A 27856-nucleotide genomic window follows, 5' to 3' on the forward strand; every position below is an offset into this window, starting at 1 on the left:
ATCCACTTAGAGGCAGGTCATGCACATCATGGCCCTTTACCCCTAAACATGTCAGAGTACATCTTGTGAGAATAGGGATATTCTCTTACATAACCACAGTACTGTTATTAACTTCATAAAATGACATTGATACTTGCCTACTCGATCATCCACATGCCAATTCTGTTCAGTTGACCTAGTAATGTCATTCAAAGTAGTGCAAGATCCCAGGTCACCTGACTGGCTCAGTTAGTCAAGCGTCAGACTCTTGATTTCAACTCAGGTCATAATCTCAGGGTCCTGGAATCAAGCCCCTTGCTCAATGCAGAGTCTCCTAGGAATTCTCTTACCCTCTCCCTCTGCTCCTCCCCCAACTCACACACATTCAGTCTCTCTCTCAAACAAATGGGTAAGATCTTTAAAATAAAATAAAATAAAAATTTAAAGATTTTATTTATTCAAGAGAGACAGAGAGAGAGAGAGAGAGAGAGGCAGAGACACAGGCAGAGGGAGAAGTAGGCTCCATGCAGGGAGCCCGACGCGGGACTCGATCCTGGGTCTCCAGGATCATGCCCCGGGCTGAAGGCAGCGCTAAACTGCTGAGCCCCCCAGGCTGCCCTAAAATTAAAAAAATTTTTAAATAAAGTACAAGATCTAGCCTAAGACACAGTATTATGTTTAGATGTATCTTTAGGTTTCAAATAAGGCTATTCTCATCTCAAAAAAAAAAAAAAAATTGGAAAATGTGTCTAGTATGCTACCACTGTGTAAAAAGAAGAAAAATGGAATATGTATGTTTTTATTAGCCTACATATAGACTATACCCCTCAGAAGAATATACCAAAAAACTAGTTAATACTAGTTGCCTCCAAAAAGAGAAACTTGCCTGGCTGGGCAGAAGACTTTTTATTTTAATACTTATTTCCTCTGTAGATTTACCTTAATCATTTAAGAGGGGGTGGTGAGGAACAGAAGAAGAAGGATAAACAAACTCCACGCTGAGCACAAGTGCAAGCCTGACACAGTGCTTGATCCTACAACCTTGAGATGAACTGAGCCAAAAACAGACATGATTGGGCGCGTTCAGGGTGGTATGGCCGTAGACCTGAACCAAAATCAAGAGTGGGACATTTAACTGACCAAGCCACCCAGGAGTCCCTATAATACTTTTTAAACCTTTTAAATTTTGAACTATAGAATGTATAACCTAATAAAAAAATAAGTAAAATAAAAAGTGCTGCTGTTCTGGGCAATTACTAAGTATAATCTATCCATATTTTCTACTAAAACTATTTTTAACTTGGGTAAACTGCAGATACTAAAAAGAACATTGTGGCATCCTGCTTTATTTCAGCATATAAGTCTTCCCAAAAACAAAAGCTTGATACATAAGACTACAAAGTCATGTATCTTAATGCAGGGTTGGGGCACCTGAGTGGCTCAGTCAGTTGAGTGTCTGACTCTCAGTTTCGCTTCAGGTCATGACCTCAGGATCCTGAGATCAAGCCCCACATTGGGCTCCCCGCTCTAGGCAGAGTCTGATCAGGATTCTCTCCTTCTCCCCTCTGCCCCTCCCCCCATTCATGAGTGCATGGGTCCCCTTTACTTTCACAAGAGTTTGCTCCAGGCTCAAGAAGTATTTCATCATTTAGAAGAGTCTCAAGCCCTAATACATGGTGGATTCCAACAACTTTTTAAAATAGTGTCAAGCCTTTGTCTCACTCAAAGCAACCACTCAGAATAGCACAGGAGCTTTAGTGATTTCAGAGATTTATCCTAACGTAACCCTGTCCATCTCATACAGAACAGGACATAGAAAATACTCTTCTTTTATGTACACCTGATAAAAGTATCTTCTCAGACTCATCTTTCACTTGACCCCAAAACCATCAGCAACAGTAGAAGTCTGGGCTTCAAGACAAGAAATCTGAGTCATGAATATGTGAGCTTGCTAAAAAAAAAAAGTTACGAACCAGTCCTGAGATAAGAGACAAATCAAAATATTCTATACTGAGTTCAAGTATTGAAAAGGCAAAAGATAATGTTTTAATTTGCTGTTAAAAATATTTATAAATTTTGTGCTAAAGATTGATTCATCTTAAAGTTTAATTAGGGCACCTGGGTAGCTCAAGCATCTGCCTTTGGCTCAGGTCATGATCCTAGTGTCCTGGGATGGAGTCCCACATCAGGCTCCATGCTCAGCAGGGAGTCTGCTTCTCCCTCTTCCTCTGCCCCTCCCACTTGTGCTCTCCTGCGCACATGTGCTCCCTTTCTCACTTTCTCTCAAATAAAGTATTTTTTAAAATATAAAGTTAGAAAGAAATTAAAGAAAAAAAAAAAGGAAGTTTAATTAAAAGAAGACATGCCAAGGACAGCCCGGGTGTCTCAGCGGTTTAGCACTGCCTTCAGTCCAGGGCGTGATCCCAGAGATCCGAGATCGAGTCCCATGTTGGGCTCCCTGCATGGAGCCTGCTTCTCCCTCTGCCTGTGTCTCTGCCCCTCTCTCTGTGTCTCTATGAATAAATACATAAAATCTTAAAAAAAAAAAAAAAAAAGAAGACATGCCAAAATATAGTGTAGGGGCTACCACAGCTCTAGCCATCTAATTCAAGTCCGCTGGTCATGTACATACTAGGCATAAAGACAAGTTACTTTTATTTTTTTTTTATTTTTTTTTTAAATTTTTATTTATTTATGATAGTCACAGAGAGATAGAGAGAGGCAGAGACACAGGCAGAGGGAGAAGCAGGCTCCATGCACCGGGAGCCTGATGTGGGATTCGATCCCAGGTCTCCAGGATCGCGCCCTGGGCCAAAGGCAGGCGCCAAACCGCTGCGCCACCCAGGGATCCCTACTTTTATTTTTTTATTTCAAGTTTTCACTCATTTATTTACATATTTTAAAGATTTTATGTATTTATTTGACAGAGAGGGAGCGCACAAGCAGAAGGAATGGCAGACAAAGGGAGAGAGAGAAGCAGGCTCCCCAAGGAGCAGGAAGCACAATGTAGGGCTCAATCCCAGGATCTTGGGACCATGACCTGAGCCAAAGGTAGAAGCTTAATCGACTGAGCCACTCAGATACCCCTCAAGTTTTGGGGTTTTTTTTTAAGATTTTATTTATTTATTCATGAGAATACACAGAGAGAGAGAGAGAGAGAGAGAGAGAGAGAGAGAGAGAGAGGCAGAGACACAGACAGAGGGAGAAGCAGGCTCCACGCAGGGAGCCTGACGTGGGACTCGATCCCGGGTCTCCAGGATCACGCCCTGGGCTGTAGGCTGTGCTAAACCGCTGAGCCACCCGGGCTGCCCTCAAGTTTTTATTTAAATAAAGTTTTATTTATTTACATAATCTCTACACCCAAAATGTAGCTTGAACTCACAAGATTAAGAGCCACATACTCTACCAACTGAGCCAGTCTGGTGCCCAAGGCAAGCTACTTTTAGATTTAGCCAGCACACTAGGGTGCCTGGGTGGCTCAGTTGGCTAAGTGTCAGACTTGATTTCAGCTAAGGTTATGATCTCAGGGTCTTGAGTTCAAGCCCCATGTGGGTGTCTGCACTCACTGGGGAGTCTCCCTGTGTCTCTCCTTCTCTTTCTGCCCTTCCCCATGCCTGCATACACACACATGCTCTCCCCCTCTCACTAATAAATAAAACTTAAAGAAAAAAAAGATTTGCCTTCTCCCTCTGCAACCCCTCCCACATGTTCTCTCTAAAAAACAAAACAAAACAAAACAACAAAAACCTCAGCCAGCACAGAGTTAATAAAAGTTAAGTTCTAAACTTCATAGAAAATAGCTGAGCGCCCTCCAATCACGGTTAAAGGGAAGAAGAAGAAGAAAAGGCCCCATGTTAAAATCTAGGATGTACTCTAAGTCTTTTTTTAATATTTATTTATTTATTATTTATGATAGACGTAGAGAGAGAGAGGCAGAGACACAGGAGGAGGGAGAAGCAGGCTCCATGCCAGGAGCCTGACGTGGGACTCGATCCCGGGACCCCAGGATCGCGCCCTGGGCCAAAGGCAGGCGCTAAACCACTGAGCCACCCAGGGATCACCTACTCTAAGTCTTTTAAATCTGGAAAAATTAAAAGACGTACAAAAAATCTGTAATTCAGTGAAATATTTTTACACATTATGTGGCCTGTTCTTACTGAAAAAGTTACTGCTTACCTTTCCATATTAATGGGTGGAGCATGCACTTTGGTTGCTTCAGAAGTACGCTTGCCCATATTGGAGGACATGATAGTTTCACCTTCAGATTTCAATTTGTCCACAAAATTATCTACTTCCTTTCCTTTGGCTCCAAGTTTCAAAGCCTTGCTGGGGCCTGAAGGCCTAAGCGGAAGAATAAAAAAATAACAAAATTAAGGGGGAAAAACACCACATATATGACCTTAAAAAACATTAATAACCCATATCATTCAAGCTCTCCCTGAAGCTGTTCTTTAAAAAGAATGTGATGATCTTAAGGGAAAAACTCAAGCATCCTAGGGTTTAGTAGAGCACTAGGCAATTCCCTGCCCAAACTGGCTGCTAAGTCACCATTAATATATAAGCTTCAAGGACCTACAGACCAAAGGTACACTTGTATAAGCATGCATGATCAGATGAAAACTTTGTACTTTCCATCCTGATAAATACATCTGTACATAAATAAACTCTTGCATATACTTTCAGGTAGTTCACAGATTCTGACAACCACTCACACCAAGATTTTTAAAAACCCAGATTATATATAAACAGTTAAATATCCCCTACTTTCCAAAATAAGGCAACTCCCATGGTACAATTTGTAAAAGAACCCTCTTTTACATACAAAAACCCCCTACCACATTCCGATTTCTCCTTTATTCTTTTATTATGTAGTCAAATTTAGTATTATATCTTACTTTAAGTCAATCATTATTTTCAACTTGCCCAGAAATCAGGTATCACTCCAAGATATACACATATAGCTTTCATCTGCCATTCTAGGGTTGCTAATGATACACTGGATTATACCTAGCTGGTGCAGGTGCCACTTTTGGTTTATCAGTTTCAATGATGGTCTCTGTGATCATGGCAGCTGTGCTGCCTCCAGATACTGCAGAGCTTCCAAATCCTCCAAATCCTGGTGCTTTTTTGCCCTGTCTCTCTGCATCTCTTCGAGCCTGTTGTAATTCCTTTGCTTTACGCCGCATCTCAGCCTTGGCTTCACGTTCTTGAGTCTACAAAAAGAGATCCGTGGATGTGGCTTTGAGTACAGTCTATACTAACAAATAAGAACAGGAAAAGAGTAAAGCCTAAAAGAAAGATATATAAGAAGTACCAAAGAAGACCCTATTTACCTCTCTAACTGCTCTGAACACCTTCTCCTCATGAGAATCCATTTCAGTGAAGGTTCTGATCTGTGCCAGGTTAACATTCTCCCGGTATCCCAGGGCAACAATTTCATCAAAAGCAAAAATTAAATCAAAACAGTGCTCTGAGATCTCATTCTCCTCTAAGGCTCGGCAATACTCAGGGATCTGATTGAGGGCAGCAATGGAAAAGAAAGATTTAATATGTATCAGCATTTATGTTTTCCAAATCTTATTCTTTAAAATATACAAATTTCAAATAAAATAAAATCCACAAATTTCAATAAAACCTGAATCCCTCTGTTAGCTCCTCTACTCTTTTAAGCAAGACTTCGGCATAAAGTCTGTGTGTTGTGTCTCTATCAGTAAGCCTTAGCTAACAAATATTATCTAAAAATATATACACACAAGTGTCAGAACCACCAAAACAGACTGGAGCAACCGCTCAATAGCTAGGAAACAAAAGGTCAGTTTGTACATTCTCTTCTGGGATACTTACAGTCCAGGAGGACACAAGTGTATGCTGAAAGAATAAGGAGCTATAGCAATAAACTGCTGTGGTGGAGGGTATGCAGCATGCAAACTGATAATCATCAGCTACCATGGGGAAAAAATAGTTTCACAGTGAAAATTTAAAGCAGAAAACTATGACCCACTATTACAAAAGGACTCTTACCACTCTTGAGAAAAGCCTTAGGGTCTCCAGATCTTCTAAGATGTTACTGTTTTTGGTAGTGATCAGCACCATGTACAGTTTCTCCATAGGCTGGTAGACATATCTTACACTCTCTGTTTCAACAAATGTATGTTGTTTTCCAGTGTTCATGAGCTTTGGGAAAGCTGCTAACAAGCCCTCAATCCGAGTTCGGGTCATCTCCACAAACTGTCGAGAAACAATAGCCTTTCCTGCTTTTGTGCAGACCGCTGCTGCCAACAGCACCTGCCAGGAACACATGTGTAAGTACTAATTATTGTAAGATGTAAGACAACATCTGTTTTCTTAGCATACTCAGATCTTCCATAGAATGACACACCCAGTTAGTGACATGACTATTAGATGCTAACTTTCAAACTCTACTTCATTGCTCTTCTTTTTTAAACATTTTTTTAATCTTTATTTATTTATGATAGTCACAGAGAGAGAGAGAGAGAGGCAGAGACATAGGCAGAGGGAGAAGCAGGCTCCATGCACCAGGAGCCCGATGTGGGATTCGATCCCGGGTCTCCAGGATCGCGCCCTGGGCCAAAGGCAGGCGCCAAACCGCTGCGCCACCCAGGGATCCCTTCATTGCTCTTTTAATTCTAGTATGTAATTCATAAAGTACAGCTATAATAAAGCAGAATGGAACTATGAGTCCTATTTTTCAATAACCTACCTTAAGAAAATGTTAAAAAACTTTTGCCAAGTCTACAAATACACTTGTTAACAGATTCCCTGACTCAGAAATGGGTTGCTCTCTGCTTTGGCAGCCCAGTAAAGGGTAAACTTTTTCTAAGAACAGAAATCTCCACAGCCAACACAGAGGTCTGACCAGGCAGATTAAAGGTTTGTAAGAAGCCCCTGACCTTTCCTATCTTTTTTACCTGGAAAACGGAAATAATCTAGCGAGTCCAAATTTATCTTTTGTTCTTTAATAACCTTTCCATCTCTACTATCCTACACCTCTACATATGTAAACAATCTGTAAAATGAAAAACTAAATGACTCATGTTTCACATGGGTTTTGACACTGATCAATGATTAAGACCAACAGCCTTTTTTCATAGTCTGGCATTCATTAAACAAAACCAAGCACCAAAGGAAGAACAAGAGACCTCAATTGCCATTATAGGAGTAAGAAAATTAAGTATACGGGATGCCTGGGTGGCTCGGCAGTTAAAGGATCTGCCTTCGGCTCAGGGCATGATCCTGCAGTCCCCAGATCGAGTCCCACATCTGGCTCCCTGCACAGAGCCTGCTTTTCCCTCTGCCTGCATGTCTCTCATGAATAAATAAATAAATCTTAAAAAAAAAAAAAAAGAAGAAAGAAAGAAAAGAAAGTTAAGTATAGTGTTAATCATCTCTGCAGTACAGGATCCCAAGAATTCACAAATACAAGTAGCAAAAAGACTATATGCACATTTTGGAAGCCTCAATGCTAAAATACAACCTCAGAAATATCAACATCCAAAAAATTTAAAAAATGAAATATCAACATCCTACTGGTCAGGCTTCTCAGCTTTATAGAATCCTGTCCTCTATAGAGGTGAGCAACCTGAAGGAAAAACAAGTTAGTCAATTCCAATATTCTCATAGTTTGAGTACATCAAAACAGTTCTGTAATAATTATAGGAGAACGCAATGTCCTTATCTACCAAGAATAAGTAATTAGGGTATTTGGGAGATAATCATCATCATGTTCATTTCCAAGCAGCTAGGTAAAAAAAATTTATATTGGAAAGGTGTTTGATCTATATCTTGTACAAATCATTTCATTCTATCAAATGGATTTTTATTTTTACTATCAAGTCTACATTGAAACCGAATTATCCCAGCTTAAAGTTACGTTCATGTTGCATTGAATTAAAAAGTTTTTAGCTATTCCACTAAGCAGCCTGAGATGATCTCTGAAAATGATTCACTATTCACTTGTCCCAGACAACCCAACATAATCATGCAAATCAAGAGGTTCAAATCTTTGTGTTCCTTCCAGGCCATAAAGGTGTGTATATCTGAAAAGCCACCAAGTATCTGAAGGATGTTACTTTATAGAAGCAAAGCGTGCCATCCTGTCACTACAATGATGAAGTTGGTTAAGTATATGCCCAAGCTAAACAGCGGGGCTGGACACAAGCTCAGTGGCCCAAAGAGTGGTGAATTTTTACTGCAGAGACTAATGCTGAACTTAAGCGTTTAGATGAATTCTCTGGTCATTGAGCACATCCAGGTAAACAAAGTCCCCAAGATGCAGCAAGAATTTAAGAGCTCACAGATGGATTTACCTATACATGAATGAACCCTGCCCCACTGAGATGATCCTTACTGAAAAAGAGACTGTTCCTAAACCAGAAGAGGAGATAGCACAGATGAAAAAGATATACCGGAAGAAACCGAAGAAACAAAGACTTATGGTCTGGGGGTGAATTTTATATAAAATAAATGCAAATGAAATTAAAAGCGGGGGGGGGGGTTAATGTCCTAAATCATAAATACTCTTAGGGGTTATTTTTTAAAGAGATTATATATATTTATTTGAGACAGAGAAAGAGAGAACATGAGCAAGGGGAGAGGGGCAGAGGAAGTGGAAGAATGAGAAGCAGACTCTTTGTGGGGAGCTTGACATGGGACCAAAGGATCAAGGCCTGAGTCATGCTAAAGGCAGATTTTTAACCGAATGGGCCACCCAGGGGCCCCTGAACAATATTCCATTGCATAGATATACCACATTTTTTTTACCCATGCATCAGTCAATGGGACTTTTAGGTTTTTATTTTTAAGCTTATTTTCATTATTACGAAAAATGCTGCTATGCACATTCATGTACAAGTTTTTATTGTACAGCTATTTTCTCAGAGATAATTTTGGGGCAAAAATCTTACCTTATTTGGACACATGTGGCATGTAAACCTTCAGTGAACCAGTACAGAGACTTACCTGCTTGTCATTAGTAAGCCGAAAACAGTGACAACATTTTTATTTAAAAATTAAAATAGATAAATAAACAAATTAATAAATAAGTAATTTTTTTGTGTGGGGCACCTGGGTGGCTCAACGGTTGAGCACCTGCCTTTGGCCAAGGGCATGATCCTGGAGTCCTGGGATCGAGTCCCACATCGAACTCCCTGCATGGAGCCTGCTTCTCTCTCTGCTGATGTCTCTGCCTCTCCCTCTGTGTCTTTCATGAATAAATAAAATCTTTATGATTGAAACATGAACCTCCTATGATAAAAATTAATGTGAAATCAAATTTTTTAAAAAGATTTTATTTATTTATTCATGAGAGACAGAGAGAGAAAGACAGAGAGAGGCACAGACACAGGCAGAGGGAGAAGCAGGCACCATGCAGGGAGCCTGACGTGGGACTCAATCCCAGGTCTCCAGGATCACATCCTGGGCTGAAGGCAGCGCTAAACCACTGAGCCACCTGGGCTGCCCGTGAAATCAAATTTCTTGAGTACATTTGGTTTTAGTCTTCTGAACAAATAAGTTGATCTGGTAATAATTTCACGTAAATTTCATCTCCTCAGTGATTAAAACATTACTATTATTTGTGTACCAAAAATTACCATTACCCTTATTTGAAAAAATCTTTATTTCGTTAATTAATTTCTAAAAAGATTTTATTTATTTATTAATGAGAGACACAGAAAGAGAGAGGCAGAGACACAGGCAGAGGGAGAAGCAGGCTCCCTGCAGGATCATGCCCTGAGCCAAAGGCAGACACTCAACCGCTGAACCACCCAGGCGTCCCCTCATATTATTAACTTAAAATTAAAGACAGAAGGGGCACCTGGATAGCTCAGTCAGTTAAACATCTGCCTTTGGCTCAGGTTGTAATCCCAGGATCCTGGGATTGAGCCCTGAGTCAGGCTCCCTGCTCAATGGGGAGACTGCTTCTCATTCTTCCTCGGCGAGCCTGTGTCTCTCTCACTCTTTCTCTCTCAGCAGGGAGCCTGCTTCTCTCTCTGCCCCTCACCCCTGCTCCTGTGCTCTCTCTCCCTCTCTCTCAAATAAATCAATAAAATCCTTTTTTTATTTTTTTAAAAGATTTTATTTATTTATTCATGAAAGATAGCGGGGGTGGGGGGCAGAGACACAGGCAGAGGGAGAAGCAGGCTCCACGCAGGGAGCCCGATGCGGAACTCGATCCCGGGACTCCAGGATCACACCCTGGCCGAAGGCAGGCACTAAACCGCCAAGCTACCCAGGGATCCCAATAAAACCCCTTTTTAAAATGAAGTACTATTCAGTCATAAAAAGGAAATGAAGAACATGTTACAACAGGATGAACTTTGAAAATATTGTGTTAAGTGAAAGAAACCAGACACAAAAGGCCACATCTTACAGGATTCCATTTATATGAAACATCCAGAATAGGTAAATCCAGAGAAGAAAGTAGTCTGGTTGTGCCAGGGGCTGGGAAAGGGGAAATGAGGAGTGACTGCTAATGAGTACAAGGTTTCTCTTTGGGGTTACGAAAATGGTCTATGCTTAGATAGTGGTGATAGTTGAATGACTTTGTGACTATACTAAAACATCTACTGAATAATATTAATTTAAAAGGCTAAATTTTACGGTATGTGAATTATATTTCAATTAAAAATAAAAAGAGCAGGGGCAATTGGCTGGCTTAGTTGGTAGAGCTTGTGACTCTTGGTCACGAGACTGGGGCACCTGAGTGGCTCAGTCAGTTAAGCATCTACCTTTAGTTCAGGTCATGATCTCAGGGTCCTGGGATCCAGCCCTGTGTCTGGCTCCCTGCTCAATGGGGAGTCTGCTTCTCCCTCTCCCATAAAAAAAATTATGCTTTGATTACCTGAGAGATTTGAGTATGTGAAGATGAAGAAACAATGGGGTAAAACAGTAAGACCTAAGCAGGAAAACTTAGGAGACTCTCTTTGAGTCATTCTATTACGCAGGTAATAGTGCCCCACATTAAGTATGGCTTTAAACCTCAAAACACCCAAGACCACAATCAGAGGGTCCACAAAGCTGACACGTGTGTCTATTCATTGTTATTCATGTCACCTCTAAGCAAGGTCAATTTAATCTATTCTAAATTAACATTCATTTTCTTAAATACCTTGAAATAATAAAGCTTCCCTTCACATAAACATTTAGCAATGTTTAACAATTGTTAAAATACAGTATACACTAAAAGGTAAGTTAATTTTTCCAACTGTAATTTGATCTGATTTTCTCTGGAGAAGAATGAAGAAGTAAGATTCTCTATAAAGTTGTTTTATTTATTTATTTTTTACATTTTTGGAAAAGAACATTTAGATCTAACAGTGCCCTTCAAGGGCCCTAGATTGTTTTTATAGACGTAAACACCAAGGGCCCAAAAGTTAGATGATCTCTTCAGGATTGTTTTTTTAAAAAAAATCCCCATTAACTTGAGCTTTGTCAAACAACTTTTAATAATATTCACAATGGTTTGAGGATATCAGGATTTGTGTTTGGATTAAATAACAACTCTCTTCTACCCAGATTTACTATATGAATCAGAAAGTTGAGTAAAGAAATCTAAAGAATTAGGTTTCTGTTCTGCTTCTGTCACCGATTATATATTGCATAAGTCACTTACTACTTCCCCCAGAGTTTAGTTTATATGAAATCTAAAGTGCCTTTCCATCTTTGTGACTCTGCAAGTTAAGCATCTGAAAACTTTATAGCAACTAAAATGTACAATACCTCCACTTTACACCCACTGCTCTAATAGCAACTACTCTAGAACAGTATTTTACATTAATACTAAGCTGCTAAAAGGCAATTGCCTCATCAAAACAAATCATGCATGTGCACAGTATCTGTGTGAGATAAGCTGGAGTACCATCTCTTCATCCCCACTAGTGACAGAGGTCCAAGAATAACAGGCAATAATTCAACATGAACATGCATAATTCTCTTAAGAAAAAAAGCCAAAGATTTCCTGGAACCTCTAAATGATTTCATATTCCTCACGTCCAGAATTAGGCAGTCACTTACTCCTTTGTAATTCACTGTAATGATGATCTGCATTGTCATACACACACACACACACACACACACACACACACACACATTCATATACATGATTCATGATATTAAGGCTAGTTTCTACAACTGTCATAGAAGACCATTTTATCTTTCCTGTTTGCATGAAGTAATTACAGAGAACCAGAGGGAAGAGTACAATAAAATCTAGATCACATACAAAACCTAAAACTTGAAAGGTTACTCAGTGAAAGTTTTAACCTCATCACAAGTTTCTTATAGAGAATAAAAATAAAAAGTGTTCTCGGTTTCTGCAGTAAACTTTCTATTTGGAGAATAAATAGATGGCAAGTCAATGGAAACTCAAGAAAATCATTTTCTTTCTTAGCTATCCTCTCAAACAACAATCAAAAAGATCTATTAAGAAAACAAAAGCTGTGCAGCTGCTGTATTATATGCAAAGGAAAATAAAAGCAGTAATAACCCCCTAATTGGAGACTGATATTACCGTGTAGGATTTCAGTTTCTCCCTCAGTATGTGCAGATCATCCACACAAACCCAAACCTAGCTTTCTAATAACTACAACTTTGGGAACTGAATGTCATCATTTATATTGAATGTGTCCACACTAGTTTACTCATTGCTATACTGAGTAAATAAGAACAGAATTCTGTAGGTAAGTAACGATCTTACAGATTGTTGCTACCATGGGACTTTATATCTTTTATTCAAATTTAAATTTACTAAGACAGAGAACTTACTATAATACTTAAAAATTTTAAGAAAATAAGAACATGGGGGCATTTGACTGGCTCAGTTGGTTGAATGTGTGATTTTTTTTAAAAAAGATTTTATTCATTTATTCATGAGGGACACAGAGAGAGGCAGAGACATAGGCAGAGGGAGAAGTGGGCTCCTTACAGGGATCCTGAGGTGGGACTCAATGCCTGAACTGGGATCACACCCTGAGCCAAAGGCAGATGCTCAACCACTGAGCCACCCAGGTGTCCTTGAATGTGTGACTTTTGATCTCAGGGTTGTGGCTTCAAGCCCCACATTGGGTGTAGTGACTGTTTAAAAATAAAATATTTAAAAAATAAAAATAATGAAAGAAAGAAAATATAACACGTTCTTAATAATTTACAGAAAACTAGAAAAAAGATCAAATCAAAAGATGCCCCTTTTTGTACTCCATTTTAAGCCATTTGTTTTTGCATTTGTTCATTTACTCCCTCTACTAGGACTTCTTCTTCTTCTTCTTCTTCTTTTTTTTTTAAGATTTTTATTTATTTATTCATGAGAGACACAGAGAGAGAGAGAAGCAGGCTCCATGCAGGGAGCCCAATGTGGGCCTCGATCCCGGGACTCCAGGATCAGGCCCTGGGCCAAAGGCAGACGCTAAACCGCTGAGCCACCCAGGGATCCCCTAGGACTTCTTAATATAGGACATTTTGCACTAACTTCAGTAACTAAAGACAAAGGAAATTTATTTTTCAAAAATCAACATTTATTACACCTGAAATTAGTTTTTTTGTCATTTTTTTTTTCAAAGATTCATTTATTTAGGGGCACCTGTGTGGCTCCGTTGGTTAAGCATCTACCTCTGGTTCAGGTCATGATCCCAGGCTTCTGGACTCAGGTCCTGTATCAGGCTTCCTGCTCAGCAGGCAGGGAGCCTGCTTGTCCCTCTTCCTTTGCCTGCCACTCTCCTTGCTTGTTCTCTCTAATAAATACATAAAATCTTTAAAAAAAATTTTTTTAAAGATGCATTTATTTATTTGAGAGAGAACACATGCAGTGTAGAGGAGGAGAGGGAGGGAGGGAGACAGAGACCCAAACACTCCACACTGAGCATGGATCCTGAGACGGCTCAATCTCAGACAGTAGAAACCAAGGGTTGGACACTTAACCAACTGTACCACTCAGGCACCCCATCTGAAACTAATGTTAACACTGTGTACCAATCTGAAAACTCTGAAATGGAGGAAAATGATACACCTACAACAAAACAAAACAAAACCAACATTTATGTACTGACAATGTGCAACTTACTCTGAAATGCATTTTTAAAAAAATAGATGAAAAACAAATTAAAAAAAAAAAAGATGAGAGCAGGCTGGCTGGTTGATTAAATAAGTGATAAAAAAGTATAGTGATGGGGCACCTGGGTGGCTCAGTGGTTGAGCATCTACCTTCCACTCAGGTCGTGATCCCAGGGATAGAGTACAGCACTGGCTCCCCATAGGGAGCCTGGTTCTCCTTCTGCCTGTGTCTCTGCTTCCTCTCTGTCTCTCATGAATAAATAAATAACATCTTAAAAAAAAAAGTATAGTGAAATGTCAATTATAGAATCCAGCTGCTGGTCATATGGGTATTCACTGTGAAGTTGTTTCAATTTTTCTAGATGTATGAAAATTTTGTAATAAAACATTAAGGAAAAAAAAATCAACTCTCAGAAGTTATATTATTATTTTTTTAGATAGGCTTGAATTCATGATCCCGAGATCAAGAGTTGCATTATCTACTAACTGAGCCACTCAGGCGCCTCCAACTTTTAGATCCAAGAAATCTTACAAAATGTCACCCTATTTGGACAATTCTACTGTACAGGGGTTTCTTTGTAAAGGAATAAAACCCAAAAACGTTATTCAGAAATAATAGTTAATAATTTATTGAGACTTGGGACGCCTGGCTGGCTCCATGGTTGAGCATCTGCCTTCGGCTCAGGGTGTGATCTTGGAGTTCAGGATCCAGTCCCACGTCGGGCTCCCTGCATGGAGCCTGCTTCTCCCTCTGCCTATGCCTCTGCCTTTCTCTGTGTCTCTCATGAATAAATAAATAATATCTTTTAAAAAAATACTAATAACTTCTAAAGACTCAACAGAGCAGAATGTACTAAGATTTTCTCCAGAGTAAACCAAACTGGGTATTTGGATCATGCCAAGTCCCATATAATTTTTAAAAATGCATATGTAAACATGACACAATTCTATGCAGATACACATGTCCAAATAACATGCAAAACATATGTTCTGCTTATCTCTCAACACCTGGGGCTTTACCGTCTCTCAGTTATTAATGAACTAAAAATATTAAGTTTCAAGAACTTTTCAACAAGGAAGATTTTTGTAAAGACCATCCATATTTGGTTTATATAATACAAGGGCTTAATTTCACTAATAAAATCATAATGTAAAAATAAAAATTATAATGTGCTTCAAAATGCACTACAAATACAAACTGGGCATAAATAGAGAAAGTTTAAAAAAATCACTATCCAATTACTGAGCCTCCTAGTGGAAATGAACAAAGGAGTTTTTGGAAAGTTTACACCCAAGAGTAGTTTTTGTGAGGCATATAGTTGGGATGCAATTTATTCGCCTGACGCTGAAAACAAAAACCTTTCAGTGGCTAAAGAACAAGCATGAACCCCACCCCTCCATCCCCACCACCCTCCGAGTTCTTATCTAAAAAAGCTGTCAGCAGAGCTTAATATGATTGGCACCAAATCATACTGTCCTATCAAGTGTGCAGGGAGATGCTTTAAATCAATTACTGGGACGCCTGGGTGGCTCAGGGCGCGATCCTGGAGTCCCCAGACCGAGTCCCACGTCGGGCTCCGTGCATGGAGTCTGCTTCTCTCTGCCTGTGTCTCTGCCTCTCTCTCTCTGTCTCTCTCATGAATAAATAAAATCGTTTAAAAAATAAATCAATTATTAATCTATTAACGAGAAAAGAAAAAAAGAAATCCTTCGGAAGACTGAAGGGCATAAAATATACTAAGGAATACATTACTACCTCATTTTGAACCAACGAATTCCTCCTACTTCATAAATGTCCACAAATCGTAGTGATAAAGCAAGATACAGTGGAGCCGGCACTGTGTTTTGTGTGTCCCGTCCTCACACGGTCATGCTCCTTGTCTACCCCGGATGAGAACACAAAGATCACGCATCTGAAGGCAGGTAACAGGTCGCAGGGTATAACCTCCGCTCACCCCTCCTGGGAGACTTCTGATTACCATACGCCAGCAACACATCCGACTTCACCCGAACGGTAAGTTTCTTGAACACAGAAAGCCTGTGTTCTCTACTACGCGCTCACATTCCCCCCGACGCTCCCTACACCGCATATGCGAACACTGACAAATGGACACACCTAAATTCTGTAGAAGTAGTGGAAGGTTTCAGAGACGCCTGGGTCCTCACAAATGAGTGTTAGAAGTTGCTCCTTCCCGTTCGATGCCTCTTTTCGAACTTCCCTCTATTGCCCCCTTCCAGATAAACAAAAGAGGTCCCGAACACCAACGGATTTGGATTTCGAGTACCAAGGGCCCACCGAACGCCGCGGGCGAGAGGGAGCTGATCCCCGAGGAAGGGAGCCCCCCGCCCCCGAGAGAAGCCCGGCCGGTGGAGCCCGGCACCCAGGGAACTCGCTGGACACCAGCGCCGAGGGCCGAGGGCCGCAGCGCGAGGGTCCAAGCCACGCCACTGCGAGGTTCTCGAACAGCAAACACCCCGGGCTCATAGGAGGAGGGTGGCCAGCCGGGGGCGGGGGGGTGCGGGCGCAGCCTGAGAGGGGCTGCAGGCAGGCGCCTCGGGCCTCCCGGGAGCTCGGGCACAGCGCGGGGAAGGCCGCGCTGCTCGCCGAGCCCCGAGGGACGCGCCCGGCTGCAGGCCCTCGGGGCGGGACTCCTCGGCCCCAGCACCAGGCCGTCCGGCAGGGGCAGCGGCGGACTGAGGCCGGACCCCGGGAATTCGGCCCGGCTCGGATCTTACCATGGTGAGGACGGTGGTGGGGCTCACCCGCGCTCTCGGCTCGGCTGGGGCTGGGGTTAAGGGAAGGGGAGCACCGGCCGCTCCGGACCTGCTGCCCCCCTGTCAGGAGCCGCTACTGCTTTGCCTCTTGCCAAGATGGCGGCCTCGAGCCACGTCTCCAACCGGAAATGGCGCGGGTCAAAGGGCGGAGGGCGGGGCGCCGTGGGGTGGGGAACGTGCGGGTACCCGGCTGCTGGGCAGGTTTTGCCGAGGAGCTCCGGGGGCTCGTCCTACAGCCGTGGAACCCCCTGTTTCTGTCGGTTCACTGATTGTCAGTGCCTTCATTTCATTAGTGACCCCTCTTACAGTTTATAAAGCTCTCACTATGTTATTTAATACACAAGCTAACTCATGGGCATATGGGACTAGTATCCAGAATACATAAAGAACTCTTAGAACTCAACCATTAAAAAACAAAAACAAACAAAAAAAAAAACACCTAATATTAGGGTGCTGAGGTGGCTCAGTGGGTTAAGGATCTGACACCAGCTCGCTCAGGCCATAAGGATTAGCCCTTGTGTGGGGCTCCCTACTGAACAGAGAGTCTACTTTCCCTCTTCCTCTGCCCTTCCCCTCCTCGTTCTCTCTCTCTAATAAATAAATAAAATCTTAAGCATTTTTTTTTTTAACGGGCAAAAGAAGCCAGTGCTTGGCTGGCTGAGTCTGTAGTGCATGTGACCCTTGATCTCAGGGCTGTGAGTACAAGACCCATGCTGGGTGTAGACATTACATAAATAAATAAATAATAAAAATGGGCAAAATAGACATGTCTCTAAAGAAGGTGTACAAATGACAAATAAGCATATAAAAAGATGTTCAACATCCTTAGTTCTTTGGGAAATGCAAATCAAAACCACTTCAAAACCACTAGGATGGCTATAGGTGTTGGTGAGAATGTGGAGAAATTAAAACCCTCTCACAATACTGATGGAAATGTAAAATAATGTAGATGCTTTGGGAAAAAAGTTTGGTAGGTTCTCAAAAATTAAACATACAATTTCTTTTTTCCCCCCATATTTCTGAAGTATGTTTTCCTGAAGAAATTATCACTTGTGGATGAAAAAAAATATATACCAATTAACAAACTTGAATGGTAGCATGGGACATGTAACAAAATTAATGAGTTACAAATTAACTATTATGTACAGGTTTGATTAAACTGTAAGTTTGTATAAATTGACATAGAGTTCTTCCATTTCCAAGAACCTAGACATGCTTGAGCCTTCCTTAGTGATTATAGCAGAGGATTTTATGTAGCATATTTTTTTATTGGAGTTCAATTTGCCTGGGATCCCTGGGTGGCACACCGGTTTAGCACCTGCCTTTGGCCCAGGGCGCGATCCTGGAGACCCGGGATCGAGTCCCACGTCGGGCTCCCAGTGCATGGAGCTTCTCCATGCTTCTCCCTCTGCCTATGTCTCTGCCTCTCTCTCTCTCTCTCTGTGTTTGTGACTATCATAAAAAAAAAAAAAAAAACAATTTGCCAACATATAGCATATCACCCAGTGCTCATCCCATCAAGTGCCCCACTCAGTGCCCGTTACTCAGTCACCTCAACCCTCTGCCCACCTCCCTTTCCACTACCCCTTGTTTCCCAGAGTTAGGAGTCTCTCATGTTCTGTCATCCTCACTGATATTTTCACTCATTTTCTCTCCTTTCCCCTTTATTCCCTTTCACTATTTTTTATATTCCCCAAATGAATGAGACCATATAATGTTTGTCCTTCTCCGATTGGCTTATTTCACTCAGCATAATACCCTCCAGTTCCATCCACGTCGAAGCAAATGGTGGGTATTTGTCGTTTCTAATGGCTGAGTAATATTCCATTGTATATATAGACCACATCTTCTTTATCCATTCATCTTTCGACGGACACCGAGGCTCCTTCCACAGTTTGGCTATTGTGGACATTGCTGCTAGAAACATCGGGGTGCAGGTATTCCGGCATTTCACTGCATCGGTATCTTTGGGGTAAATGCCCAGCAGTGCAATTGCTGGGTCATAGGGCAGTTTTATATTTAACTCTTTGAAGAACCTCCACACAGTTTTCCAGAGGGGCTGTACCAGTTCACATTCCTACCAACAGTGCAAGAGGGTTCCTGTTTCTCCACATCCTCTCCAACGTTTGTTGTTTCCTATCTTGTTAATTTTCACCATTCTCACTGGTGTGAGGTGGTATCTCATTGTGGTTTTGATTTGTATTTCCCTGATGGCCAGGGATGCACAGCATTTTCTCATGTGCTTGTTCGCCATATCTATGTCTTCCTCTGTGAGATTTCTTTTTTTTATTATTTTTTTAAAGATTTTATTTATTCATTCATGAGAGATACACACAGAGAGAGAAAGAGGCAGAGACACAGGCAGAGGGAGAAGCAGGCTCCATGCAGGGAGCCTAATGTGGAACTCTATCCCAGGTCTCCAGGATCACCCCCTGGGCTGAGGGCAGCGCTAATCCGCTGAGCCACCTGGGCTGCCCCTCTGTGACATTTCTGTTCATGTCTTTTGCCCATTTCATGATTGGATTGTTTGTTTCTTTGTTGTTGACTTTAATAAGTTCTTTATAGATCTTGGATACTAGTCTTTTATCTGATATGTCATTTGCAAATATCTTCTCCCATTCTGTAGGTTGTCTTTTAGTTTTGTTGACTATTTCTTTTGCTGTGCAAAAGCTTTTTATCTTAAGTCCCAATAATTCATTTTTGCTTTTGTTTCCCTTGCCTTCATAGATGTATCTTGCAAGAAGTTGCTGTGGCCAAGTTCAAAAAGGGTGTTGCCTGTGTTTTCCTCTAGGATTTTTTTTTTAATTTTTGTTTACTTATGATAGTCACACACAGAGAGAGAGAGAGAGAGAGAGAGAGAGAGAGGGGCAGAGACATAGGCAGAGGGAGAAGCAGGCTCCATGCACCAGGAGCCCGACGTGGGATTCGATCCCGGGTCTCCAGGATCGTGCCCTGGGCCAAAGGCAAGGCAGGCGCTAAACCGCTGCACCACCCAGGGATCCCTCCTCTAGGATTTTGATGGATTCTTGTCTCACGTTTAGATCTTTCAACCATTTTGAGTTTATCTTTGTGTATGGTGTAAGAGAATGGTCTAGTTTCATTCTTCTGCATGTGGCTGTCCAATTTTCCCAGAAACGTAGAGTTTCTATATGACCCATCAATTTCACTTCTTGAGATATATATACATATATATATTTTTTAGATTTCCTTTTTCTTTAAGATTTTATATATTCATTCATGAGAGACACATACAGAGGCAGAGACACAGGCAGAGGAAGAAGCAGGCTCCATGCAGGGAGCCTGACGTGGGACCCGATCTTGGGTCTCCAGGATCACACCCTGAACTAAAGGCAGATGCTTAACCGCTGAGCCACCCAGGCATCCCTCCTTGGTATACATTCAAGAGAATTTATTTTATTCTATTATTTTTATTTTTATTTTTATTTTTTTTAGTATTCAAGAGAATTTAAAACGTATGTTCATACAGGGATGCCTGGCTGGCTCAGTTGGAAGAACATGAGACTCTTGATCTCCAAGTGGTAAGTTTGAGTCCCATGTTGCATGTATAGATGACTTATAAATAAAATTTAAAAAATATGTTCATACAAAATTTGTACCATGATGTTCTTAGAAGCATTATTTATAATAGCCAAAAAAATGAAAACAATGCAGATGTCCATCAATAGATGAATGGATGACAAAATATGGTATATCTGTGTAACGAAGTATCAGTCATAGAGATACTGATACGTGATACAATATGGATGATCCTTGAAAACATTGTTCTTTTTTTTTTTTTTAAGATTTTATTTATTTATTCATGAAAGAACGGAGACACAGGCAGAGGGAGAAGCAGGCTCCATGCAGGGACCCGACATGGGACTCCATCCTCAGTCTCCAGGATCACACCCCGGGCTGCAGGCGGCGCTAAACCGCTGCGCCACCGAGGCTGCCCTGTTTGTTTTTTTTTAAAGATTTTATTTATTTATTCATGAGACACACACACATACACACACAGAGAGAGGCAGAGACACAAGCAGGCTCCATGCAGGGAGCCCGACCGGGGACTCAATCCTGGGTCCTCGGGATCAGGCCCTGGGCTGCAGGCGGCGCTAAACCGCTGCACCACAGGGGGTGCCCTAAAGATTTTATTTTTAAATAAACATGGGGCTTGAACTCATAACCCCGAGATCAAGAGTCATAGGCTCTACCAACTGAGCCACTTAAGTGCTCCTAAATTGTATCCGTCGAAAAAGTGTGCAGGAGGGGCAGGAGGGTGGCTCAATCAGTTAAGCGTCTGACTCTTGATTTCGGCCCAGGTCTCAATCTCAAGTTCCTGAATTCCAGTTCCATGCTGGATTCGACACTGGGTGTGGAGCCTACTTTTTAAAAAAATGCACAGGGCATCCCGGGAGGCTCGGGCAGCCCGGGAGGCTCGGCGGTTTGGCGCCTGCCTTCGGCCCAGGGCGTAATTCTGGAGTCCCGGAATCGAGTCCCACATCAGGCTGCCTGCAAGGAGCCTGCTTCTCTCTCCGCCTGTGTTTCTGCCTCTCTCTCTCTGTATCTCTCATGAATAAGTAAATAAAATCTTAAAAAAAATGCACAGGAAGCAGGGCACTTATGCCCATTTTATAGATGAAGACAATGATGACAAGTTTAAGAAATTTACACAAAGTTCTAAGCCAGTATATAATGGAAATAAAACTCAAATTCAGTCTTCTGATTCTATTGGCAGTTCTCCCAAGCCAAAAGTCAGACTTTGAGTATACCTGGTTCAGCAGTTCTTCCTGACATGTTATATCATTTTATCCCATATCACTGGCTCAACTCTACAGCACTCATCCACTGTTGCAATGGATAAACAGCATTCTTTTATTGAGTGTTTATTTTGTGTCAGATACTTTACACATTATCTTGAATCCTTTACAACAATCCAGATAAGGACACTGAGAATCAAAGAGGTTAAACACTTGCCCAAACTCAAACAGCCTGTAAATGGTAGAGCCAGGATTCAAAGCCAGCCTTTCTCATGATGACTCTGCCTCTTTTTAACTCTTGTATGTTCCTTACTGCTTACTGAACGCTTATAATGAGTCAGACATTACTCAAAATTCTTCACATAGATTATTTCATTTAATCCCCACAGGACTCTCTCCCCTAAAAGGAAAGAAGGTTAGGGGGAAGAAGAAGGAGGCCAAGAAGATAGTTGATCCAAGAATTCTGGCATCAGACAGGACATTCATCCCAAAATGGACATCACCCACTTTGTCAAATGGCCCCACTACATCCGCCTGCAGCAGCAAAGGGCTATTCTCTATAAATGTCTAAAAATGCCTCCTGTGATTAACTAGTTCACCCAGGCCTTGGACCACCAAACAGCTTCTCAACTGCTTAAGCTGGCTCACAAATACAGACCAGACACAAAGCAAGAGAAGAATCGGATATTATTGGTCAGGGCTAAGAAGAAAGCTGTCAGCAAAGGGAATATTCCCACTAAGAGGCTGACTGTCCTTTGAGCCGGAGTTAACAGTGTCGCCACATTGGTGGAAAACAAGAAGCCTCAGCTGGTAGTGATTGCATATGATGTGGATCCCATTGAGCTGGTTGTCTTCCTGCCTGCCCTGTGTCATAAGATGGGGGTTCCCTACTAGCATTATCAAAGGGAAGGCCAGGCTGGGGTGTCTGGTCCACAGGAAAATCTGCACCACTGTTGCCTTCACATAGGTTAATTCAGAAGACAAAAGAGCTCTGGCTAAGCTGGTGGAAGCCCCCAGGACCAATTACAATGACAGATATAATGAGATTCACTGCCATTGGGGAGGGAACATCCAGGGTGTAAAGCTGGTGGCTCCCATTACCAAGTTAGAAAAGGCAAAGGCTAGGGATCCCTGGGTGGTGCAGTGGTTTAGCGCCTGCCTTTGGCCCAGGGCGCGACCCTGGAGGCCCGGGATTGAATCCCACGTGGGGCTCCTGGTGCATGGAGCCTGCTTCTCCCTCTGCCTCTCTCTCACTGTGTGCCTATCATAAATAGGTAAAAAAGAAAAGGCAAACGCTAAAGAACTGGCCACCAAATCAAGCTAAGTGTGTACTTTTGAATTTTCTGTACATAAAAGTAACATAAAAGTAATAAAGGGGATCCCTGGGTGGCTCAGTGGTTTGGCGCCTGCCTTCAGTCCAGGGCCTGATCCTGGAGACCCCTGATCGAGTCCCGCGTCCGGCTCCCTGCGTGGAGCCTGCTTCTCCCTCTGCCTGTGTCTCTGCCTCTCTGTGTGTGTGTCTCTCATGAATAAATAAAATATTTTTTAAAAAAAGTAATAAAAGTTCTTTTTCAGCCAGTGTCAAAAAACAAACAAACAAACAAACAAAAAAACCTCCCCACAAGAGTTCTCTGAAATAGGTACCACCAATATCTCTATTTTACAGGTGGGAAAAACAACTGTATAAAGAGGAAATCTAGGGGCACCTGAGGAGCTCAATTGGATAAGCATCTGAGTCTTTATCTCAGCGCAGGTCTTGATCTCAGGATCATGAGTTCAAGCCCCAAGTTCAGCTCTACACTAGGCATGGAGCCTACTTAAAGCAAAACAAAAACAAAAAGAGGAAAACTATTCTATCACAGATGTCAGGGCTAGAGAGTAACAAAGCCAGGATACCAACAAAGCAAAGGCTGCTCAACTTCAGAACCTGTACCCTTAAGCACTGCATTATAGAAGTTTACATATTTTATTATTTTTTATTTTTTATTAAGATTTTATTTATTCATTCATGAGAGACAGAGAGAGGCAGAGACACAGGCAGAGGGAGAAGCAGGCTGCATGCAGGGAGCCCAGTGCAGCACTCCATCCCGGGTCTCCAGGATCACGCCCTGGGCTGAAGGCGGTGCCAAGCCACTGAACCATCTGGGCTGCCTGGAAGTTTACATATTTTAAAACTCTGTATGCCTAGAAGGATATATGTCAAGCTTTATAACAAATTTTTGTTATAAAAATATATTGTAAAAAAGACAATTCTTCATTTAAAAAAAAAAGTAAAAAATGTTGCCTGGAATTATTGTTTGATTGTGGCAGCTTCCAGGAGCTTTTGATATGGACCACTGAAGCTCAGCCAAGACCAATTGATGCTGATTCTTTGGAACTATGACATTAACTGAATTACACTGCATAAGAAAAACATCCTTGCAAATGTGCTTCCTGAAGAGTGCCTAAGAGGCAGTATGTCATTATGGTTGGAAGCAGAGACTTGGGAATTTGACCTGTGTATGACCCCCATTTTGACCACTTACCAGCTGAGTGACACTAGGCAGGTAACTTTATCTAATCTGTCAATTGGCAGGAACATCTATCTCATAAGGTGGTGAAGTTAGATCATGTATTAACAAATAATATTATATAATCTAAGTGCTCCTACATTGTAAGTGCTCAACAATACATATGCGTTATTATTATTATTTTTTTTTATGATAGTCACAGAGAGAGAGAGAGGCAGAGACTTAGGCAGAGGGAGAAGCAGGCTCCATGCACCGGGAGCCTGATGTGGGATTCGATCCCGGGTCGCCAGGATTGCGCCCTGGGCCAAAGGCAGGCGCCAAACCGCTGCACCACCCAGGGATCCCTACATATGCATTATTATTAGCAATAACAGAGGACATAAAAACTTTAAAATGTTTTGCAGTTCCATTTTTAACCCGAAGTGTCTCAGAAGAGCTGTCTCTCATTTCCCTTTTTAAAGCCACATCCCTCTTTCCTCTGGTACGTTTTCAGGGTCAATTTTCAATACTTTTCTTTGTTTCTCTCTGACTCCCCAACCAAGTCTATAGTTTTGAAATATTTGTTCCTTACATCTTCACTCACTCATTCCTTCATTCACCCATCCAACGAACATTTCCAAAAGGCCTAATTTTTGCAATCCACTGCTACTATAAAGAACTTAAAAATTAGACCCTGCCTAGGCAGTTGAGTCTTGTTCAGCAAATAAAAATATAGGAAACTGGGGCGCCTGGAAGGCTCAGTCCGTTAAGCATCTGCCTTGGGCTCAGATCATGATCTTAGGGTCCGGGGATAGAGACCCACATCCATAGGGCTCCCTGCTCAGTGGGGAGTGTGTGTCTCCCTCTTCCCCCTCAACCCCTCTACCCCTCCTCAATGCTCTCTTTCTCGCTCTGCACTCTTTATTTTTTATTTTATTTTATTTTATATTTTATTTAATTTTATTTACTTTTTTATTTTATTTATTTTATATTTTTTTATTTTATTATTTTATTTTATTATTATTTTTTAAATTTATTTTATTTTATTTTTTATTTTTTCATGAGAGACACACACACACACAGAGAAGCAGAGACACAGGCAGAGGCAGAAGCAGGCTCCATGCTTGGAGCCCGACGTGGGACTCGATTCCGAGACTCCAGGATCACGCCCTGGGCTGCAGGCGGCGCTAACCCGCTGAGCCACCCAGGCTGCCTGCACTCTCTCTTTCTAATAAAAATAAATAAATAAATAAATAAATAAATAAATAAATAAATAAATAAATAAATAAATAAATAAATAAATAAATAAATAAATAAATAAATAAATAAATAAATAAATAAATTTTTAAATATAGGAAACAAAATTTGAATCTCAACGAATAATTTCTCAGTATAAGCATGTCCCGTGCAATCAGCGCGGAAGGGACGGACTCTAAAGTAATATAAATTCTATAAAAGGACGTGCAAAGTGCTGTGGGCACACTCCCTCGAGTCGGCCTAAATTCTGATCGGGCTGATTTAGGAAGAATCGCCCTGTCCAGGGGGGAGAAACGTACCCCCGGACCTCCAGATGGGAAGGCGGCTAAACCGACCGATACTCCTCAGCCGCCTTCGCCAGCCGCGGTCGCTAGGTGCCGCCACAAACACATTTACGGGAACCATAGAAAAACGGGTGACTAGACAGCCTAGAGAGGCTTCATCCAAAAGCCCCCGGATCCTCCTCGGATCCCTTTGCGGCTGAAGAGACGCAAAGCGCGTGTGGAGAAGGTCTCACGAGACTGAAACCAAGTCTCGCGATCTTTTCTTTCCTTTTTTTTTTTTTTTTTTTTTTTTTTTTTTTTGCCTAGCGACTGACAACAAGGCCGGTAGCTCTACGTCGAAGCCCCTCGAGTGGCCTGGCCTAATATTGGGTGAGACCCTGGCCCTAGGCTGGGGTTCTTTCTATACAGGGGAGACGGATTCAGAAGGGCTACAGGTAATTCGCCCTCACGCTAGCAGAAATAGCACTCCCTTCTCCCCGCCAAGAGGGACCTAAGGGACTCCCTTGCCTCCAGCCCTCCCAGCTCTTCCCATCGCCCTGACAGCCGTTCCTGCCCCTCTCCCTTCACCCACTAGCAACCACTCTGCTTCCTTCACTCCCCAGGAAGCTTCCGTGGGATCCGACCTGCAAGACGGGGGCGGGGGGGGGGTGGAGACGGGGGTGATGCTCTTGGGATTATTGGATGAGACCCAGAGACTGGAGTTTACCATCTCTTCAGGTAAACAAGGTGACTCCGGAGACACAACATTTTCTAGAGCCTCTTCATCCTCACCGCCCCTGCCCCGAGATACCCCAAGAGCCTTGGGAAAACTGACCCACCCTAAGGAGAGAGCTGCCGTCTAAGACGAATACTGCTCTGCCCCCGCGCGGTGTCCACAGCTTGGGGGAGCAGCTGCCTAAGTTAACTGTCCTTTCCCTCCTTCCTCAGCCAGACTGCCCACAGTTCCTAAATAAGCCCTGCAGCAGAGTGAGCTAACCCCTTGACCTGGAGCCAAGAAGCCTTAAGGGATTCTTAAGGCTTGGCTAATTTGAATGGGTGGTGGTGGTGGTGGTGGTGTGAAGGTTTCATGTAAAACTGGTGGCTGGGGGGCAGCCCCGGTGGCGCAGCGGTTTAGCGCCGCCTGCAGCCCGGGGTGTGGTCCTGGAGACTTGGGATCGAGTCCCACATCGGGCTTGTTGCGTGGAGCCTGCTTCTCCCTCTGCCTGTGTCTCTGTCTCTGTCTCTCTCTCTCTGTGTGTGTGTCTCTATGAATGAATAAATAAATAAAAAATCTTAAAAAAAAAAAAAAAAACCTGGTGGCTGGGGTAAGGAAGAGGAACCAGCGCTGGTTTGGAATCAGCTCATATCCTGTGATCGTGTCTCCTTTCACTTAGACCAAGATTGTTGAAAACCAGACATATGATGAGCGTCTAGAGATTAACGACTCTGAAGAGGTTGCAAGTGTTCATACTCCAACCCCAAGACACAAAGGTAAGAGAGGAATAAAGAAGAAGGAAGAGAAAGGGTTCTCAAAACAAAGACCAGGATGGATCCATGATGGTCTGGTCTCCAAGAAGTTCCTATTTTATAAAGGAAATGTTGCCTGTCAGAGTCCTGTTTGGCAAACATTTGCCATTGTTTGTGTTTTCTAATTAGTTAAGCGGGGAGAAACATAGCCCCTCAGATTCAGGATTTTCCTCCAACCTGACCAGTGGTCCCTGTCACCATTTGCTTCATGATACTGCTCTGCTCACAATCTGCCAGGGATTCGTGGTTTGTTTGTTTGGATTTACCAGAACTGTTTACTCAGTTGTTGTTTTTTTTAAAGGTTTATTTATTCATGAGAGACACTGACTGAGAGGGAGAGGCAGAGACACTGGCAGAGGGAGAAGCAGGCTCCCTATAGGGAGCCCCATGTGGGACTCGGTCCTGGATCCCGGGATCACGACCTGAGAAGGCAGTCATCCAACCGCTGAGCCCCCGCCCCCCCCCCCCATCCCTGTTTACTCAGTTTTGAAGATGCTTCAGTAACCTGCCCTTAACTTGCATTCCCAAGCAAAATCTCAGTGGAATCTTTCTTTTTTAAAAAAATATTTTATTTATTCATGAGATGCACACAGAGAGAGAGAGAGCGCACTAGAGACACAGGCAGGGGGAGAAGCAGGTTCCGTGCAGGGAGCCTGCGGTGGGACTCGATCCCGGGTCTCCAGAATCACACCCTGGACTGAAGGCAGCGCTAAACTGCTGAACCCCCCGGGCTGAGCTCAGTGGA

General features: G+C 42.3%; 2 protein-coding genes and 1 pseudogene across 4 annotated transcripts in view; 2 read left to right on the top strand and 1 right to left on the bottom strand.

The window, feature by feature from the left end:
* ARCN1 (archain 1) overlaps positions 1-16958 on the bottom strand; it is a 29127-nt gene extending 12169 nt beyond the window's left edge. Inside the window, exons 1-6 of one of the 3 annotated variants that reach the window (XM_072729635.1) lie at positions 16780-16942; positions 16160-16274; positions 6001-6264; positions 5313-5492; positions 4987-5192; positions 4156-4320 (exon numbers count right to left, since the gene is read on the bottom strand). In XM_072729635.1, the coding sequence (XP_072585736.1) occupies positions 4156-4320; positions 4987-5192; positions 5313-5492; positions 6001-6198 (749 nt within the window). In that variant the 5' untranslated portion in view covers positions 6199-6264; positions 16160-16274; positions 16780-16942. Of the gene's footprint in view, positions 1-4155; positions 4321-4986; positions 5193-5312; positions 5493-6000; positions 6265-16159; positions 16275-16779 lie in introns of all 3 variants that reach the window. The other 2 variants (XR_011995806.1, XM_025999127.2) reach the window with 2 other exon arrangements.
* A 4918-nt stretch (positions 16959-21876) lies between these two features.
* On the top strand, positions 21877-23082 carry LOC112920159 (large ribosomal subunit protein eL8 pseudogene; annotated as a pseudogene).
* A 2787-nt stretch (positions 23083-25869) lies between these two features.
* IFT46 (intraflagellar transport 46) overlaps positions 25870-27856 on the top strand; it is an 18288-nt gene continuing 16301 nt past the window's right edge. Inside the window, exons 1-2 of the mRNA XM_025999128.2 lie at positions 25870-26039; positions 26979-27075. The gene's annotated coding sequence lies outside the window, so the exon portion shown is untranslated. The remainder of the gene's footprint in view (positions 26040-26978; positions 27076-27856) is intronic.

Source organism: Vulpes vulpes, chromosome 12 (genome assembly GCF_048418805.1).
Source record: "Vulpes vulpes isolate BD-2025 chromosome 12, VulVul3, whole genome shotgun sequence".
Taxonomy (NCBI): domain Eukaryota; kingdom Metazoa; phylum Chordata; class Mammalia; order Carnivora; family Canidae; genus Vulpes; species Vulpes vulpes.